Raw genomic sequence first — 21,473 nt, 5'->3', positions numbered from 1 at the left:
CTCTATCCTGCTATTCATAATCAGTTCATGTCATTTCTGAAGAGCCTGTTAGATGCTGCACGGAATACACGAGCACTGAGACCATCCCTGTAGAGAGGGTGAGATTCTTCAGGGACCAGCCTGACAACACTAACTGCAACTTACGGGCAACAATGTAAGCATGTACCTCAATGTAAACATGTACCTCAATGTGAGCATGTACCTCAATGTGAACATGTACCTCAATGTAAGCATGTACCTCAATGTAAGCATGTACCTCAATGTAAACATGTACCTCAAGGTAAGCATGTACCTCAATGTAAGCATGTACCTCAGTGTAAGCATGTACCTCAGTGTAAGCATGTACCACAATGTAAGCATGTACCTCAGTGTAAGCATGTACCTCAATGTAAGCATGTACCTCAATGTAAGCATGTACCTCAGCTGTTTAAAAGCATATTCAGGAGAAAACACAATTGATATGAATGAACAACAAAGATTCAATAGTCAGGTGCATTACTGTTAGACTGTCGGATGCTGTAACTGTCCCTGTATACTCCTCTCTCTCTCCCTCTCTCTCTCCCTCTCTCTCTCCATCTCTTTCTCTCTCTCTCTCTCTCCCTCTCTCTCTCTCCCTCTCTCTCCCTCTCTCTTTCTCTCTCTCTCCCTCTCTCTCCTTCTCTCTCTCCCTCTCTCTCTCTCCCTCTCTCTTTCTCTCCCTCCCTCTCTTTCTCTCTCTCTCTCTCTCTCCCTCTCCCTCTCTTTCTCTCTCTCCCTCTCTCTCCCCCTCTCTCTCCCTCTCTCTCTCTCAGTTTCATCACTGTGATGAACAAGCGTATTTGTGTGGATCCCAACTCACAGTGGACTCATGATGCCAAAGCGTTCATCAAGTAAGAGATTCCTTCTCTCCTGTATTCTGTCCATATAAACAGGCTCAGCGGACGACTTATGAGGCATGTAATATAGCCTCATTATGAATACTAATGTAATGTAGCCTATTAAATCATATTCTTATTAAACTGTGTTCTTCCAATGAAGCAGAGGGAGGACGGCCACGCCCACACGTTCTGAACACCCATGACTTCTACATCTGGAACCCAGGACACGTTCTGAACCCATGACTTCTACATCTGGCCCTGAGGAACCCAGGACACGTTCTGAACACCCATGACTTCTACATCTGGCCCTGAGGAACCCAGGAACAGAAATATATTTTGGTCTATGGATGATATAAAGATGTTGATCACACATGTGATACATTTGATCCAAATAAAGTCACATATTCTTACCACGTGGTTTACCTTCCTTATATTCAAAGTATCCAAACGTCAAATGTGAGCAGCAGAGGCCAGCATGGCCTTCTGACCAATCAGTGCCATTTGCATGTTGTAACTTTTCAAAATTAAACTTCACTCTTTATCACTGTATCTAATAACACACATGTTTAACTATTCAAAATGTGTAATGGTCAATCTCAGGACATTTTATTTTTTTACAAGGTTTCTAAAGTGGACAATGGTCGCATTTCCTCAGTTACCAAAACTCTTACAACTGTTTAAATATCAATTAAAAGTCATGCCAACTAATTCCTATAGCCCTGCTAGTGCTACTTGATAATAAAGCATAATTGAAGTAGACCGTGAAGCAGCAGGATGTCAGTCCGTTCCCCACCACTGGGGGCAGTCATGGGCGGGCAGGCGGAAGGACCCGAGCTGTCATCGTGTGTTTCCGGAAGAGACCATGTTCGCAGCTATAGCTCCATGGTTACAAGAGCACAGGTATTCCCCTCTCTTCCTCTTTGGGTTTTCAGAATAGTCCAGAAACCTCCGGACATAGCATGCTGTCAATGACATGGTTTAGATAGTTAAAGATATCCGCATAAACTGCATCTGGCGACCAAAGGATCGAAACATCTTTATCTAATGCTAAAGCTTCCTGTAGCAGCGAGGCTAACAGGCTAACAGATCATCAACACAACATGAACCGCATGACTGATCACAGGGTTATGATATTAGCAGGGTTATGATATTAGCAGGGTTATGGTCTGATTGAGTAGAGGGAGAAAACATGTGTGCCCTTGAATGAATGAATGAATGAATGAATGAATGAATGGTCTTGCCCACTATCTATCACATCTAGCCGAGCAGGACAGTCTTGGCCATGATCCGGGTTTGCATCCTGAAGCTGAGAGCTCACCTAGTTTGCGTCATGGATACTTGCCCATTTCGCCCTGATATGTCCCACTGAGCAAAGACACGTCTAAAAGACGTCTAGTCCAAAGACATCCAATTAGGAGCCAGAATGAATGTTATATTGAACCCGTTTTGCACGTCCACAGACGTCTTAGAGGGGTCCAAGCCAGACGTGTGAATATTAAGGGGTCCAGCAGACGAACACACGGGGTTCAGGACCCACGGACGTTATTAAGACATGATCTGAACGTCTCCCTGACGTTGCGTGTTTGCTGGGTTAACAGCCGAGCTGACCGCAAGATGGGAGAGTATCTGGTCCTGATTCAGGGTTGTGTGTTCAGAGAGTATCTGGTCCTGATTCAGGGTTGTGTGTTCAGAGAGTATCTGGTCCTGATTCAGGGTTGTGTGTTCAGAGAGTATCTGCTCCTGATTCAGGGTTGTGTGTTCAGAGAGTATCTGGTCCTGATTCAGGGTTGTGTGTTCAGAGAGTATCTGGTACTGATTCAGGGTTGTGTGTTCAGAGAGTATCTGCTGGTACTGATTCAGGGTTGTGTGTTCAGAGAGTATCTGGTCCTGATTCAGGGTTGTGTGTTCAGAGAGTATCTGCTGCTCCTGATTCAGGGTTGTGTGTTCAGAGAGTATCTGGTCCTGATTCAGGGTTGTGTGTTCAGAGAGTATCTGCTACTGATTCAGGGTTGTGTGTTCAGAGAGTATCTGCTACTGATTCAGGGTTGTGTGTTCAGAGAGTATCTGCTACTGATTCAGGGTTGTGTGTTCAGAGTATCTGCTGCTGATTCAGGTTTGTGTGTTCAGAGAGTATCTGCTGCTGATTCAGGGTTGTGTGTTCAGAGAGTATCTGCTACTGATTCAGGGTTGTGTGTTCAGAGTATGATGCTGGTCCTGATTCAGGGTTGTGTGTTCAGAGAGTATCTGGTCCTGATTCAGGGTTGTGTGTTCAGAGAGTATCTGCTGGTACTGATTCAGGGTTGTGTGTTCAGAGAGTATCTGCTGCTCCTGATTCAGGGTTGTGTGTTCAGAGAGTATCTGCTCCTGATTCAGGGTTGTGTGTTCAGAGAGTATCTGCTACTGATTCAAGGTTGTGTGTTCAGAGAGTATCTGGTACTGATTCAGGGTTGTGTGTTCAGAGAGTATCTGCTACTGATTCAGGGTTGTGTGTTCAGAGAGTATCTGGTCCTGATTCAGGGTTGTGTGTTCAGAGAGTATCTGCTACTGATTCAGGGTTGTGTGTTCAGAGAGTATCTGCTACTGATTCAGGGTTGTGTGTTCAGAGTATGATGCTGGTCCTGATTCAGGGTTGTGTGTTCAGAGAGTATCTGGTCCTGATTCAGGGTTGTGTGTTCAGAGAGTATCTGCTGGTACTGATTCAGGGTTGTGTGTTCAGAGAGTATCTGCTGCTCCTGATTCAGGGTTGTGTGTTCAGAGAGTATCTGCTCCTGATTCAGGGTTGTGTGTTCAGAGAGTATCTGCTACTGATTCAGGGTTGTGTGTTCAGAGAGTATCTGCTACTGATTCAAGGTTGTGTGTTCAGAGAGTATCTGGTACTGATTCAGGGTTGTGTGTTCAGAGTATGATGCTGGTCCTGATTCAGGGTTGTGTGTTCAGAGAGTATCTGGTGCTGATTCAGGGTTGTGTGTTCAGAGAGTATCTGGTGCTGATTCAGGGTTGTGTGTTCAGAGAGTATCTGCTACTGATTCAGGGTTGTGTGTTCAGAGAGTATCTGGTACTGATTCAGGGTTGTGTGTTCAGAGTATGATGCTGGTGCTGATTCAGGGTTGTGTGTTCAGAGAGTATCTGGTGCTGATTCAGGGTTGTGTGTTCAGAGAGTATCTGGTCCTGATTCAGGGTTGTGTGTTCAGAGAGTATCTGCTCCTGATTCAGGGTTGTGTGTTCAGAGAGTATCTGGTCCTGATTCAGGGTTGTGTGTTCAGAGAGTATCTGGTACTGATTCAGGGTTGTGTGTTCAGAGAGTATCTGCTGGTACTGATTCAGGGTTGTGTGTTCAGAGAGTATCTGCTGGTACTGATTCAGGGTTGTGTGTTCAGAGAGTATCTGGTCCTTATTCAGGGTTGTGTGTTCAGAGAGTATCTGCTGCTCCTGATTCAGGGTTGTGTGTTCAGAGAGTATCTGGTCCTGATTCAGGGTTGTGTGTTCAGAGAGTATCTGCTACTGATTCAGGGTTGTGTGTTCAGAGAGTATCTGCTACTGATTCAGGGTTGTGTGTTCAGAGAGTATCTGCTACTGATTCAGGGTTGTGTGTTCAGAGTATCTGCTGCTGATTCAGGGTTGTGTGTTCAGAGAGTATCTGCTGCTGATTCAGGGTTGTGTGTTCAGAGAGTATCTGCTACTGATTCAGGGTTGTGTGTTCAGAGTATGATGCTGGTCCTGATTCAGGGTTGTGTGTTCAGAGAGTATCTGGTCCTGATTCAGGGTTGTGTGTTCAGAGAGTATCTGCTGGTACTGATTCAGGGTTGTGTGTTCAGAGAGTATCTGCTGCTCCTGATTCAGGGTTGTGTGTTCAGAGAGTATCTGCTCCTGATTCAGGGTTGTGTGTTCAGAGAGTATCTGCTACTGATTCAGGGTTGTGTGTTCAGAGAGTATCTGCTACTGATTCAAGGTTGTGTGTTCAGAGAGTATCTGGTACTGATTCAGGGTTGTGTGTTCAGAGAGTATCTGCTACTGATTCAGGGTTGTGTGTTCAGAGAGTATCTGCTACTGATTCAGGGTTGTGTGTTCAGAGTATGATGCTGGTCCTGATTCAGGGTTGTGTGTTCAGAGAGTATCTGGTCCTGATTCAGGGTTGTGTGTTCAGAGAGTATCTGCTGGTACTGATTCAGGGTTGTGTGTTCAGAGAGTATCTGCTGCTCCTGATTCAGGGTTGTGTGTTCAGAGAGTATCTGCTCCTGATTCAGGGTTGTGTGTTCAGAGAGTATCTGCTACTGATTCAGGGTTGTGTGTTCAGAGAGTATCTGCTACTGATTCAAGGTTGTGTGTTCAGAGAGTATCTGGTACTGATTCAGGGTTGTGTGTTCAGAGTATGATGCTGGTTCTGATTCAGGGTTGTGTGTTCAGAGAGTATCTGGTGCTGATTCAGGGTTGTGTGTTCAGAGAGTATCTGCTACTGATTCAGGGTTGTGTGTTCAGAGAGTATCTGGTACTGATTCAGGGTTGTGTGTTCAGAGTATGATGCTGGTGCTGATTCAGGGTTGTGTGTTCAGAGAGTATCTGGTGCTGATTCAGGGTTGTGTGTTCAGAGAGTATCTGCTCCTGATTCAGGGTTGTGTGTTCAGAGAGTATCTGCTCCTGATTCAGGGTTGTGTGTTCAGAGAGTATCTGGTCCTGATTCAGGGTTGTGTGTTCAGAGAGTATCTGTTACTGATTCAGGGTTGTGTGTTCAGAGAGTATCTGCTGGTACTGATTCAGGGTTGTGTGTTCAGAGAGTATCTGCTGGTACTGATTCAGGGTTGTGTGTTCAGAGAGTATCTGGTCCTGATTCAGGGTTGTGTGTTCAGAGAGTATCTGCTGCTCCTGATTCAGGGTTGTGTGTTCAGAGAGTATCTGGTCCTGATTCAGGGTTGTGTGTTCAGAGAGTATCTGCTACTGATTCAGGGTTGTGTGTTCAGAGAGTATCTGCTACTGATTCAGGGTTGTGTGTTCAGAGTATGATGCTGGTCCTGATTCAGGGTTGTGTGTTCAGAGAGTATCTGCTCCTGATTCAGGGTTGTGTGTTCAGAGAGTATCTGCTGGTACTGATTCAGGGTTGTGTGTTCAGAGAGTATCTGCTGCTCCTGATTCAGGGTTGTGTGTTCAGAGAGTATCTGCTCCTGATTCAGGGTTGTGTGTTCAGAGAGTATCTGCTACTGATTCAGGGTTGTGTGTTCAGAGAGTATCTGCTACTGATTCAAGGTTGTGTGTTCAGAGAATATCTGGTACTGATTCAGGGTTGTGTGTTCAGAGTATGATGCTGGTCCTGATTCAGGGTTGTGTGTTCAGAGAGTATCTGGTGCTGATTCAGGGTTGTGTGTTCAGAGAGTATCTGGTGCTGATTCAGGGTTGTGTGTTCAGAGAGTATCTGCTACTGATTCAGGGTTGTGTGTTCAGAGAGTATCTGGTACTGATTCAGGGTTGTGTGTTCAGAGTATGATGCTGGTGCTGATTCAGGGTTGTGTGTTCAGAGAGTATCTGGTCCTGATTCAGGGTTGTGTGTTCAGAGAGTATCTGGTCCTGATTCAGGGTTGTGTGTTCAGAGAGTATCTGGTCCTGATTCAGGGTTGTGTGTTCAGAGAGTATCTGCTACTGATTCAGGGTTGTGTGTTCAGAGTATGAAGCTTTCCTCATAACCCTGGAGACACTTCTGTAAATCATGACCGATAAAGGCTCATTTATGCTCGACATAAAGAGGGCCGGAGCTTTCTGTCCGCTCTGCGACCATGTCGTCCGTGTTTGGTCCGTATTTGGTCCGTATTTGGTCCGTATTTGGTCCGTATGTGGTCCGTATTTGGTCCGTATGTGGTCCGTATTTGGTCCGTATGTGGTCCGTATTTGGTCTGTGTTTGGTCCGTCTTCTGAAAGCTTACGGATGCGGATGAACCGGATCAGTTCGAGGGCCTTAGCACTGTGAGTCATGGTGGCAGAACAGAACAAGATGAAGCTTTCACTTTTGAAAGCGGCGGACTTGTTGGGGATAGGATAGGATAGGAAAGGATAGGATAGGATAGGATAGGATAGGATAGGATAGGCTGTTTGAGTTGGTGAGGAACTCCATCCCAGTCAGTCACAGAGCGTTTCCAGGGCTGCTGCGGTCCAGACAGAAAATTAGTTGGATAAAAGCAATGCTCGTTTCCCAAGTGTGACGCTGCAGCGCCCTCTAGTGGATGTATTCAACGTTTACTCAACCAACGTAAAGGACGCATAGTAAGTGATGTAAAGTATGTGAGTATGTCCGTTTGATACGGACGGATAGATTTTCGTACGAAAGGGGAGCATAAATAAGCGCTCTCTTGCAGGGTGGGGTTGTTGGCTGGTCTAGGATCAGCTGGCTGTCCCCCCAGATCCACCTCCAGCCTCTAGAAGGTAACATGTAGATCTGATCTGAGCGCAGCTCCTCTGTACAGCTCCATCTCTCCAGGTGAACGATGAGGGAGGAGGAGGGTGATGCAACGGCCGGGCTGTTCCAGGATCCGGACTTCCCCCCCGACGACTCCTCCCTGTTCTGGGACTGCTCCACCCCCCTCGCCCAGTTTCGGGGAGACATCACCTGGTTGCGTCCACAGGTGAGGCCTCACTCACACACCCGGGATGCATAAACACTTAGATTATAGTGCTCATTTCTGTGATGTGCACATTCCTCGCCCCACACCTGATGGAAGCACGATGTCATCAGAAGTGGAGGTTGTGGGATACTAATGGCATGCTATGGTTCTAGTCATGTGCGTCCTTTGTGTCATCCATATGATGACTGGATGATTCACCCCATCACCACCATCTCTCCCTCAGGAGATCTGCCCGTCTCCCAGCCTCGTCCCGGGGGACAGCAGGGAGGGCCATGCCAAGCAGGGCATTCTGGGTGACTGCTGGTTCCTCTGCGCCTGCACCGTCTTACTGGAGAACCGGCATCTGATGGACAAGGTGAGGCATTAGGGTGCCGTACATGTCGCTGTCTTCTCCCACAGGCTGCACCCTGTGTCATTGCTCCATACTGACTTCGGTGAGTTTCCTGAGTTTGATGACATGAAGTGTCCCAGACCCATGAGAGTTCTTTCGCTGATGCACTACATAAGCTACGCTAACTACGTTACTGCATGCTGCAGATCTCTCTATGGGTCTGGGACACTTCATAACTACGTTACTGCATGCTGCAGATCTCTCTATGGGTCTGGGACACTTCATAACTTCATAACTACGTTACTGCATGCTGCAGATCTCTCTATGGATCTGGGACACTTCATAACTACGTTACTGCACGCTGCACATCTCTCTATGGGTCTGGGACACTTCATAACTTCATAACTACGTTACTGCACGCTGCACATCTCTCTATGGGTCTGGGACACTTCATAACTTCATAACTACGTTACTGCATGCTGCAGATCTCTCTATGGGTCTGGGACACTTCATAACTTCATAACTACGTTACTGCATGCTGCAGATCTCTCTATGGGTCTGGGACACTTCATAACTTCATAACTACGTTACTGCATGCTGCAGATCTCTCTATGGGTCTGGAACACTTCATAACTTCATAACTACGTTACTGCACGCTGCAGATCTCTCTATGGATCTGGGACACTTCATAACTTCATAACTACGTTACTGCATGCTGCAGATCTCTCTATGGGTCTGGGACACTTCATAACTTCATAACTACGTTACTGCATGCTGCAGATCTCTCTATGGGTCTGGGACACTTCATAACTTCATAACTACGTTACTGCATGCTGCAGATCTCTCTATGGGTCTGGGACACTTCATAACTTCATAACTACGTTACTGCATGCTGCAGATCTCTCTATGGGTCTGGGACACTTCATAACTTCATAACTACGTTACTGCATGCTGCAGATCTCTCTATGGATCTGGGACACTTCATGCAAAAATCCTGGCAATTCATTGGTTTCGAAGGAATTGCGGCACCAATCAATAAAGACTTTTGTGATCAGGCGTTCCCACCCATAGATATGCCCCGCCCATCTAACCTGGGCTAGTGTCTCTCATTAGCTGCTACGACCTGTCACTGTTTCAATTCTGACCCGTCAATACGCCCTCAGAACACCAGCTTGGGTGGCGAAGTGACACAGACTCTATTTTGTAGTACGTGGAGCGCAACGATTCAAGGTAATAGGTAATCGTCTGAGTCTGGAGAGAGACTACCCTATATCCTGTGATGACCTGCTCATATTCTCACCCTGTATCCTGTGATCACCTGTTCATATTCTTACCCTATATCCTGTGATCACCTGCGCATATTCTTACCCTTGCCCTGTGATGACCTACTTACGCTGTTGTACCCTGCTCTTATTCTTACCCTATACCGATGGTTAAGTATTGTAACCCTAGTTCTATGAGTGGAGCGTAGACCCACAGGGCTAGCTCCTATTGGCTAGTGAAACCTAGCCAGCTACATTTCACTGAAGAAAAAAACCCATACACGCACCTGTGTTCAACCAGGTCCGGTGCACCACTGTATAAGAGGGCTTCGTCTGCACAACTGCTCCTAACCGAAACTTTCAGCGAGCAGACTGCAGGGTCAGCAAGTCTGTTCCCTGTGGGGCTCCGCTCCACTCATAGAACCAGGGTTATAATGCGTAACCATCGTTCTATCTCCTGGAGCTCCGCCCCACAGGGCTAGCTCCTATTGGCATAAGCGGAAACTACACGACCGCATCATACACTCTTGCTGGCATCTGGCCCCCCCAAGCACTGGCCCCACCCCGCCACACCGGACCCAAGGGCGTATGTTTGATTTGACTTTTGGCGGGGACATTAAGTGCGAGCGTGCAGGGCAGATTTTTTTGCACTATATAAAATTTAAAAAGCATATGTTTGACCTCCAGTCAGTGTGATTATCCTATGGCTGGTTCTTTAACCTCCTGACCTGAAGAGCATGCATGTGGCCCACACGTGCACTTGCTGCATACAAGATAATGACAACCGATAGGGTTCAAAAAACATGCCTACACATTACATGTCTGGTTTGTTTACTAACATTATGTAATTCAGTAGGCAAGTGATCCTCGTCGTGGCTCAAATCTTGCCGCGGTTGCAATGGTAGGTAAGTCGTTGCCGTACAGGATTGTCCCGTATGAAAAAAATATAAAATGCACTTTCAATACTGAATCAATACGAGACCCAAGGAATTTCCCGTATTTATGTGAACAGATCTGTAGTGTTGACGGAGGCTCTGAGCTTTGTAGCTGCGCAACCCAATTCAACCATACAGCCAGCCTATCACGTGCTAGCAAGAAACGGCAAACCAATCCTATTAACGATATTGGGCTGTAGGCGGGACTAGTAGAGAAGGAGATCTGTTAAGCGTTTGTGTACCAAATTATTGTGGGGACAATTCAGTAGTCTCTGAATATTGATGGGGACATGTCCCCAACGTCCCCCCTAAACTCTACGCCCATGGCCGGACCGGAAGCGGTTACACCGTAACAAAGCCCGTCCTAGCCTCACCCACAGACAGGAGGGGACTGTCACTCATCACACGGTCCCGCCCTGGAACATGTCTGATGCTGACTCCCCCTGGCAGCTGTGCCCAGCATAGGCGACGCCACGGAGACACAGGACGTAGATAAAAGATAATGGACAAAAGTAGATGTAGACGACCAAGTTGCTGCCGCACAAATGTCCATCTCAGACACACCATTAAACAAGACGACGGGCGTGGCCACGCCCCTGGTAGAGTGAGCCCCAACAGCCCCAGGCAGAGGGCGACCCGCAGTCTCATAAGACCTGGAGATGCCCTCACACATCCACGAGGACAGGCGCAGTTTAGACAGCGGTGAGTCCAACTTCCCCGGCCTGTGACAAACCAACAACTGGGGGGTAGTACGGACCGCAGCTGTGCGCTGAACATAAGTCAGCGCACGCACAAGACACGATAAAAGTTTTTTATAACTGTCCTCGCTCGCATGAGGCGGAACATAGAAGGCTCTCAGCTCCAAATCCTGTGCACTGAACGTGCCTCAGACCACTTTCCATGGCCACGAAAATGGATCTGTGCACAAAAAACAGCCTTGCTCCCATCTCCCGTGATGAGAGAAACTGTGAGCACTCTCAAATCATTGGCCTGCTTGGCTGATGTCAAAGCAAGGAGCAGAGCGGTCTTAATACTGTAGGTCTTAATAGAAATTTGCTGCATTGGTTCAAACGGCGCTTCACAGCGCGTTCAGAACCAAGAGCAAATCCCAAGGCGTGCCGTAGCTTTACACACTGGGAAAAGACGGTGTACATCAGTCAGGAAATGCTTAACCATAGGAAGCCCAAAAAATGTAGTTTTTGGAAACGCAGAAATAGCGCATGCATACACTTTAATAGTGGATGCCGCTAAACCGTCACCATGATCCATCAGGTGTTGAAGAAATTCCAAAATCGTCTCAACTGATGAGGACTTGGGAGGGATATCCCTTTCTTCACACCAGCATGTAAAAACAGCCCATTTGCTGGTTGATGTAAGCTACAGTGGTCTGGTAGTCCGACCGCACCAGGACATCGCTCCCCCGTACCGGGTGGGTCCGACCGCACCAGGACATCGCTCCCCCGTACCGGGTGGACAAAGTGGCACAACACCGTCCACTATGTCCATGTTGATGTGACACCGTTCCCCGATCCCCGATGGCCCACAAACCACGTCCGGCCTGGGACAGATGTACCACCCCAGCTGTTTAGAGACGTCACCGTTTTCACGGACGCATGAGCCGACACTCTGCCTATTGGAACACCGTGCGTCGAGGTCTGCTCCCAACCATCTCGGTATCCGCACAAGGCGCCGTCTGTGTCTCTGGGTGCGCCTCGTGTAGCAGGACCAGGGACACCACCACATGGGCCGCTGCCATGAGAAAGGGGATGATTGACAGAACCGAGACCTTCAGAGAAGGACGGAAAATGCTGAGACTCTTCCCCAGCATTTCCCTCCTTTGATTGGACATACGTGCTCTCATGGCGCTCGTGTCCAGATTGATACCTAAGTAAACAATCCGACGGGCCGGCCACAGAGTGCTCTTCTCCCAGTTGACCATGTCAATGAGATGTCTCACCACTGTGGGGGGTGCGTCAGAGCCAACAAAGGCCACGGAGCCAGAACCAGCAGGTTGTCCAGGTACGCTAGGATCCTGATGCCCTGCGGTCTCAACGCTGCCTCCACACAATTGGAGAAGGTTCTGGGGCGAGCACATAACCAAACGGGAGTCTGGTATACTCGTACGCCACACCCAGGAAGACAAAACGTGAAAACTTCCGATGCCGAGTATGTGGTAGTATTCCGATATCGGTATGTAGAAGTAAGCGTCTTTTCAGGTCTATGCTGGTGCAAAAATCGGCAGGGAGGAATGCCTCCAGCATTTGCCACACCGTAAGTATATGGAACTTCAGATTTTCCGACGAGACCCAAGCCCCTACTTTGGTCGGCTCGATCCCGTTGTACTCACAAACATCATCCCACCTCTCTCGTGTAAAGGAGCTACAACCTGACCCCGTAGCATGCTACCGAACTGAGGCACAACAGGAGATGCGGACTGTATGTTCCCACCAACAGGCACAGGACAATCCAAATAAGATTGCTCTGTAATTTTACTGTCACCGGACACATGCACACCATCGCTCTTACAAGTGGTGGAATAGGCAGAACATAGTCATGCATCCTCTCACACCGTCAGAAGGTGCGTCTCTTCTTACCCCAAGCCGGAGGAGGAGCGGCCGGTGCCAGGCACTCTGGGCTGGCCAGGCAGGGCGGGGCAGAGGTGGAAATGCCGTGGCGGGAACCCGTAGCAGGTTGCTTTGGCTTGTGCTGTGAGCGAGGAGGAGCCGATCTTGCTGCTGATTGTGACATTGCTCCAGGATCTTAGACACAGCTGAACCAAACAACCCCTGCTTGCTTACCGGCGAGTTGAGGAGGACGCCCTTGTTCTCCTCACGCAGACTGGTCAGAGACAGCCACAGATGATGCTGCTGAACAACAGATGTGTCGACCATGGATCTTCGGTCTCCTGCGGCGGCGGCAGAGTCTTGAAGGATCCTCCAGAGGATCTAGGAGAGCGCAGACCTGGCAGTCGGGAGACAGAACCAGGCCGCCCTGGCGTGCTGCGGCCCCATACAGCGGAAGCAGAGGGGATTTCCCACGTCGCTGTAGCGAGCGCCGCAACCGCTGAATCTATCTGGAGGACTAATCAGCGCTGGCCGGGGGACGCTGCCGGCTCCTCGGAGAGTTGCTGAGTAGTCATCTCCGGGTCGTCTCTTTTCAGTCGTCTTCGCAAGCTGAAAATGTCAAAGGAGCAGTTGTGGGGGCGAAGCCCACTTATACAGTGGTGTACCGGACCTGGTTGGACACAGGTGTGTGTATGGATTTTTTTCTTCAGTAAATTGTAACTAGCTAGGTTTCACTAGCCAATAGGAGCTAGCCCTGTGGGTCGGAGCTCCATAAAATAGAACCTGTGATGCCCTGTTCCAATTCTTACCCTGTGATGCCCTGTTCCTATTCTTACCCTGTGATGCCCTGTTCCAATTCTTACCCTGTGATGCCCTGTTCCTATTCTTACTCTGTACCCTGTGATACCCTGTGCTCAGGTGTTGCCCCCCGGCCAGCCCCAGTGGGGGCAGAGCGGGTACTGTGGCTCCTTCCTGCTCCGCCTCTGGCAGCATGGCCGCTGGACGGACGTAACCGTTGACGACCGGCTGCCCTGTGTCGGCGCCAAGCTCTGCTTCTCGCGCTGCCTCGCCCCCAATGCCTTCTGGGTAGCCCTGCTGGAGAAAGCCTATGCCAAGTGAGTGGCAGACAGAACAAGTGTGGGTTCATCAGTGTTGTAGCGGCCAGGGGAATAGCATGAGACTAGGTTGATTAAACCACCCCCAGCTGGGTGGGTTTGTTATTCTAATATGTTGAGTGTTACTCACTAGGCTAAACTTTCCGGATTGTTTTGTCTCTGCCGCTCTCTCTCTCTCTCACACACACACACACACACACACACACACATACACACACACACACACACACACATACACACACAGGCTCCAGGGGTCATACGAGCACCTGTGGGCGGGGCAGGTGTCAGAGGCGCTGGTGGACCTGACCGGCGGGCTGGCGGAGCGCTGGAGCCTGGGGGCTGCTGGGACGGAGGAGGACCGGGACAGGGTCGAGGGTCAGGACTGTGACCGGGTCAGGGTCGAGGGTCAGGACTGTGACCGGGTCAGGGTCGAGGGTCAGGACTGTGACCGGGTCAGGACGAGGAGGAGGAGGATGATGAACCTGGACCTCCTGCAGGCAGTCAGGGAAGGCGGAGCTGTCAGCTGCTCCACACACAGCACCCCAGGAGGTGAGGAGGGGAACTGCTGTTTCCTGCACTCATCTGTGATTCATCGTTAAAAGATAGTGACCTGATGTTAGTTGTGCTCTGCTATGCTCATCGAATCTCTGGTGTCAAACCTCGGAGGGAGGGGGGGGGGATTGAGGCCTAAAGCCTGCGGTGTACTAGCTTTTAACTACGCGTAGGCATCTACACTACCACACATCCACACTACCACACATCTACACTACCACATCTACACTACCACATCTACACTACCACACATCTACACTACCACACATCTACACTACCACACATCTACACTACCACACATCTATACTACCACATCTACACTACCACATATCTACACTACCACACATCTACACTACCACACACCTACACTACCACACATCTACACTACCACATCTACACTACCACACATCTACACTACCACACATCTACACTACCACATCTACACTACCACACATCTACACTGCCACATCTACACTACCACACATCTACACTACCACACATCTACACTACCACACATCTATACTACCACATCTACACTACCACATCTACACTACCACACATCTACACTACCACACATCTACACTACCACACATCTACAATACCACACATCTACACTACCACACATCTACACTACCACACATCTACACATCTACACTACCACACATCTACACTACCACACATCTACACTACCACACATCTTCACTACCCCTCTACACTACCACACATCTACACTACCACACATCTACAATACCACACATCTACACTACCACACATCTACACTACCACATCTACACTACCACACATCTATACTACCACACATCTACACGACCACACATCTACACTACCACACATCTACACTACCACACATCTACACGACCACACATCTACACTACCACACATCTACACTACCACACATCTACACTACCACATCTACACTACCACACATCTACAATACCACACATCTACACGACCACACATCTACACTACCACACATCTACACTACCACACATCTACACTACCACATCTACACTACCACACATCTACAATACCACACATCTACACTACCACACATCTACACTACCACATCTACACTACCACATCTACACTACCACACATCTACACACATCTACACTACCACACATCTACACTACCACACATCTACACTACCACACATCTACAATACCACACATCTACACACATCTACACTACCACACATCTACACTACCACACATCTACAATACCACACATCTACACACATCTGCACTACCACACATCTACACTACCACACATCTACACTACCACACATCTACACTACCACACATCTACACTACCACATCTACACTACCACACATCTACACTACCACGCATCTACACTACCACACATCTACACGACCACACATCTACACTACCACAAATCTACACTACCACACATCTACACTACCACACATCTACACTACCACATCTACACTACCACACATCTACACTACCTCACATCTACACTACCACACATCTACACTACCTCACATCTACACTACCACACATCTACACTACCACACATCTACACTACCACACATCTACACTACCTCACATCTACACTACCACACATCTACACTACCACACATCTACACTACCACATCTACACTACCACACATCTACACTACCACACATCTACACTACCACACATCTACACTGCCACACATCTACACTACCTCACATCTACACTACCACACATCTACACTACCACACATCTACACTACCACACATCTACACTGCCACACATCTACACTACCTCACATCTACACTACCACACATCTACACTACCACACATCTACACTACCACACATCTACACTACCACATCTACACTACCACACATCTACACTACCACACATCTACACTACCACACATCTACACTACCACATCTACACTACCACATCTACACACATCTACACTACCACACATCTACACTACCACACATCTACACTACCACATCTACACTACCACACATCTACACTACCACATCTACACTACCACACATCTACACTACCACACACCTACACTACCACACATCTACACTACCACACATCTACAATACCACACATCTACACACATCTACACTACCACACATCTACACTACCACATCTACACTACCACACATCTACACTACCACACATCTACACTACCACACATCTACACTACCACATCTACACTACCACACATCTACACACATCTACACTACCACACATCTACACTACCACACATCTACACTACCACACATCTACACTACCACATCTACACTACCACACATCTACACTACCACACATCTACACTACCACACATCTACACTACCACATCTACACTACCACACATCTACACTACCACATCTACACTACCACACATCTACACACATCTACACTACCACATCTACACTACCACACATCTACACTACCACACATCTACACTACCACATCTACACTACCACACATCTACACTACCACACATCTACACTACCACACATCTACACTACCACATCTACACTACCACACATCTACACTACCACACATCTACACTACCACATCTACACTACCACACATCTACACTACCACACATCTACACTACCACACATCTACACTACCACATCTACACTACCACATCTACACTACCACACATCTACACTACCACACATCTACACTACCACACATCTATACTACCACACATCTACAATACCACACATCTACACTACCACACATCTACACTACCACACATCTACACTACCACACATCTACACTACCACATCTACACTACCACACATCTACACTACCACACATCTACACTACCACACTACCACACATCTACACTACCACATCTACACTACCACACATCTACACTACCCCACACCTACACTACCACACATCTACACTACCACACATCTACACTACCACACATCTACACACATCTACACTACCACACATCTACACTACCACATCTACACTACCACACATCTACACTACCACACATCTACACTACCACACATCTACACTACCACACATCTACACTACCACATATACACTACCACACATCTACACTACCACATCTACACTACCACACATCTACACTTCCACACATCTACACTACCACACATCTACACTACCACACACATCTACACTACCACATCTACACTACCACACATCTACACTACCCCTCTACACTACCACACATCTACACTACCACACATCTACACTACCCCACACATCTACACTACCACACATCTACACTACCACACATCTACACTACCACACATCTACACTACCACACATCTACACTACCACATCTACACTACCACACATCTACACTACCACACATCTACACTACCACACATCTACACTACCACATCTACACTACCACACATCTACACTACCACATCTACACTACCACACATCTACACACATCTACACTACCACACATCTACACTACCACACATCTACACTACCCCACATCTACACTACCACACATCTACACTACCACACATCTACACTACCACACATCTACACTACCACACATCTACACTACCACACATCTACACTACCAAACATCTACAATACCACACATCTACACTACCACACATCTACACTACCACACATCTACACTACCACATCTACACTACCACACATCTACACTACCACACATCTACACTACCACATCTACACTACCACACATCTACACTACCACACATCTACACTACCACACATCTACACTACCACACATCTACACTACCACATCTACACTACCACACATCTACACTACCACATCTACACTACCACACATCTATACTACCACACATCTACACTACCACACATCTACACTACCACACATCTACACTACCACACATCTACACTACCACACATCTACACTACCACATCTACACTACCACACATCTACACTACCACACATCTACACTACCACACATCTACACTACCACATCTACACTACCACACATCTACACTACCACACATCTACACTACCACACATCTACACTACCACATCTACACTACCAAACATCTACACTACCACACATCTACACTACCACACATCTACACTACCACACATCTACACTACCACACATCTACACTACCACGCATCTACACTACCACACATCTACACTACCACACATCTACACTACCACACATCTACAATACCACATCTACACTACCACACATCTACACTACCACATCTACACTACCACACATCTACACTACCACACATCTACACTACCACATCTACACTACCACACATCTACACTACCACATCTACACTACCTCACATCTACACTACCACACATCTACACTACCACACATCTACACTACCACACATCTACACTACCACACATCTACACTACCACACATCTATACTAACACACATCTACACTACCACACATCTACACTACCACATCTACACTACCACACATCTACACTACCACACATCTACACTACCACACATCTACACTACCACACATCTACCCATCTACACTACCACACATCTACACTACCACACATCTACACTACCACACATCTACACTACCACACATCTACACTACCACACATCTACACTACCACATCTACACTACCACACATCTACACTACCACACATCTACTCTACCACACATCTACACTACCACATCTACACTACCACACATCTATACTACCACACATCTACACTACCACACATCTACACTACCACATCTACACTACCACATCTACACTACCACACATCTACACTACCACACATCTACACTACCACATCTACACTACCACACATCTACACTACCACATCTACACTACCACACATCTACACTACCACACATCTACACTACCACACATCTACACTACCACATCTACACTACCACACATCTACACTACCACACATCTATACTACCACACATCTACACTACCACACATCTACACTACCACACATCTATACTACCACATCTACACTACCACACATCTACACTACCCCACATCTACACTACCACACATCTACACTACCACACATCTACACTACCACACATCTACACTACCACACATCTACACTACCACATCTACACTACCACATCTACACTACCACACATCTACACTACCACACATCTACACTACCACACATCTACACTACCACACATCTACACTACCACATCTACACTACCACACATCTACACTACCACATCTACACTACCACCTATCTACACTACCACATCTACACTACCACACATCTATACTACCACACATCTACACTACCACACATCTACACTACCACATCTACACTACCACACATCTATACTACCACACATCTACACTACCACACATCTACACTACCACATCTACACTACCACACATCTACACTACCACACATCTACACTACCACACATCTACACTACCACACATCTATACTACCACACATCTACACTACCACACATCTATACTACCACACATCTACACTACCACACATCTACACTACCACATCTACACTACCACACATCTACACTACCACATCTACACTACCACACATCTACACTACCACATCTACACTACCTCACATCTACACTACCACACATCTACACTACCACACATCTACACTACCACACATCTACACTACCACACATCTACACTACCACACATCTATACTACCACACATCTACACTACCACACATCTACACTACCACACATCTACACTACCACACATCTATACTACCACACATCTACACTACCACATCTACACTACCACACATCTACACTACCACACATCTATACTACCACACATCTACACTACCACACATCTACACTACCACATCTACACTACCCCACACATCTACACTACCACACATCTACACTACCACACATCTACACTACCACACATCTACACTACCACACATCTACACTACCTCACATCTACACTACCACACATCTATACTACCACACATCTACACTACCACACATCTACACTACCACATCTACACTACCACATCTACACTACCACACATCTACACTACCACACATCTACACTACCACACATCTACACTACCACACATCTACACTACCACACATCTACAATACCACACATCTACACTACCACACATCTACACTACCACACATCTACACTACCACACATCTACACATCTACACTACCACATCTACACTACCACACATCTACACTACCACATCTACACTACCACACATCTACACTACCACACATCTACACTACCACACATCTACACTACCACACATCTACACTACCACATCTACACTACCACACATATACACTACCACACATCTACACTACCACATCTACACACATCTACACTACCACAGATCTACACTACCACACATCTACACTACCACATCTACACTACCACACATCTACACTACCACACATCTACACTACCACACATCTACACTACCACACATCTACACTACCACATCTACACTACCACACATCTACACTACCACATCTACACTACCACACATCTACAATACCACATCTACACTACCACATCTACACTACCCCACACATCTACACTACCACACATCTACACTACCACACATCTACACTACCACACATCTACACTACCACACATCTATACTACCACACATCTACACTACCACCCATCTACACTACCACACATCTACACTACCACACATCTACAATACCACACATCTACACTACCACACATCTACACTACCACACATCTACACTACCACACATCTACACATCTACACTACCACATCTACACTACCACACATCTACACTACCACATCTACACTACCACACATCTACACTACCACACATCTACACTACCACACATCTACACTACCACATCTACACTACCACACATCTACACTACCACACATCTACACTACCACACATCTACACTACCACACATCTACACTACCACACATCTACACTACCACATCTACACTACCACACATATACACTACCACACATCTACACTACCACATCTACACACATCTACACTACCACAGATCTACACTACCACACATCTACACTACCACATCTACACTACCACACATCTACACTACCACACATCTACACTACCACACATCTACACTACCACACATCTACACTACCACATCTACACTACCACACATCTACACTACCACATCTACACTACCACACATCTACAATACCACATCTACACTACCACATCTACACTACCCCACACATCTACACTACCACACATCTACA

At 47.2% G+C, this 21,473-nt stretch overlaps 1 protein-coding gene across 1 annotated transcript in view; it reads left to right on the top strand.

The window, feature by feature from the left end:
* Nucleotides 1-1,710: 1,710 nt before the first annotated feature.
* Nucleotides 1,711-21,473, top strand: part of capn10 (calpain 10) — a 30,975-nt gene continuing 11,212 nt past the window's right edge. Inside the window, exons 1-5 of the mRNA XM_084457805.1 lie at nucleotides 1,711-1,757; nucleotides 7,304-7,462; nucleotides 7,686-7,817; nucleotides 13,473-13,669; nucleotides 13,914-14,218. Of these exons, the coding sequence (XP_084313931.1) occupies nucleotides 7,325-7,462; nucleotides 7,686-7,817; nucleotides 13,473-13,669; nucleotides 13,914-14,218 (772 nt within the window). The 5' untranslated portion in view covers nucleotides 1,711-1,757; nucleotides 7,304-7,324. The remainder of the gene's footprint in view (nucleotides 1,758-7,303; nucleotides 7,463-7,685; nucleotides 7,818-13,472; nucleotides 13,670-13,913; nucleotides 14,219-21,473) is intronic.

This window comes from Borostomias antarcticus (assembly GCF_949987555.1).
Source record: "Borostomias antarcticus genome assembly, chromosome: 24".
NCBI classification, from domain to species: Eukaryota; Metazoa; Chordata; class Actinopteri; order Stomiiformes; family Stomiidae; genus Borostomias; species Borostomias antarcticus.
This window is presented reverse-complemented; position numbering and strand designations above follow the sequence as displayed.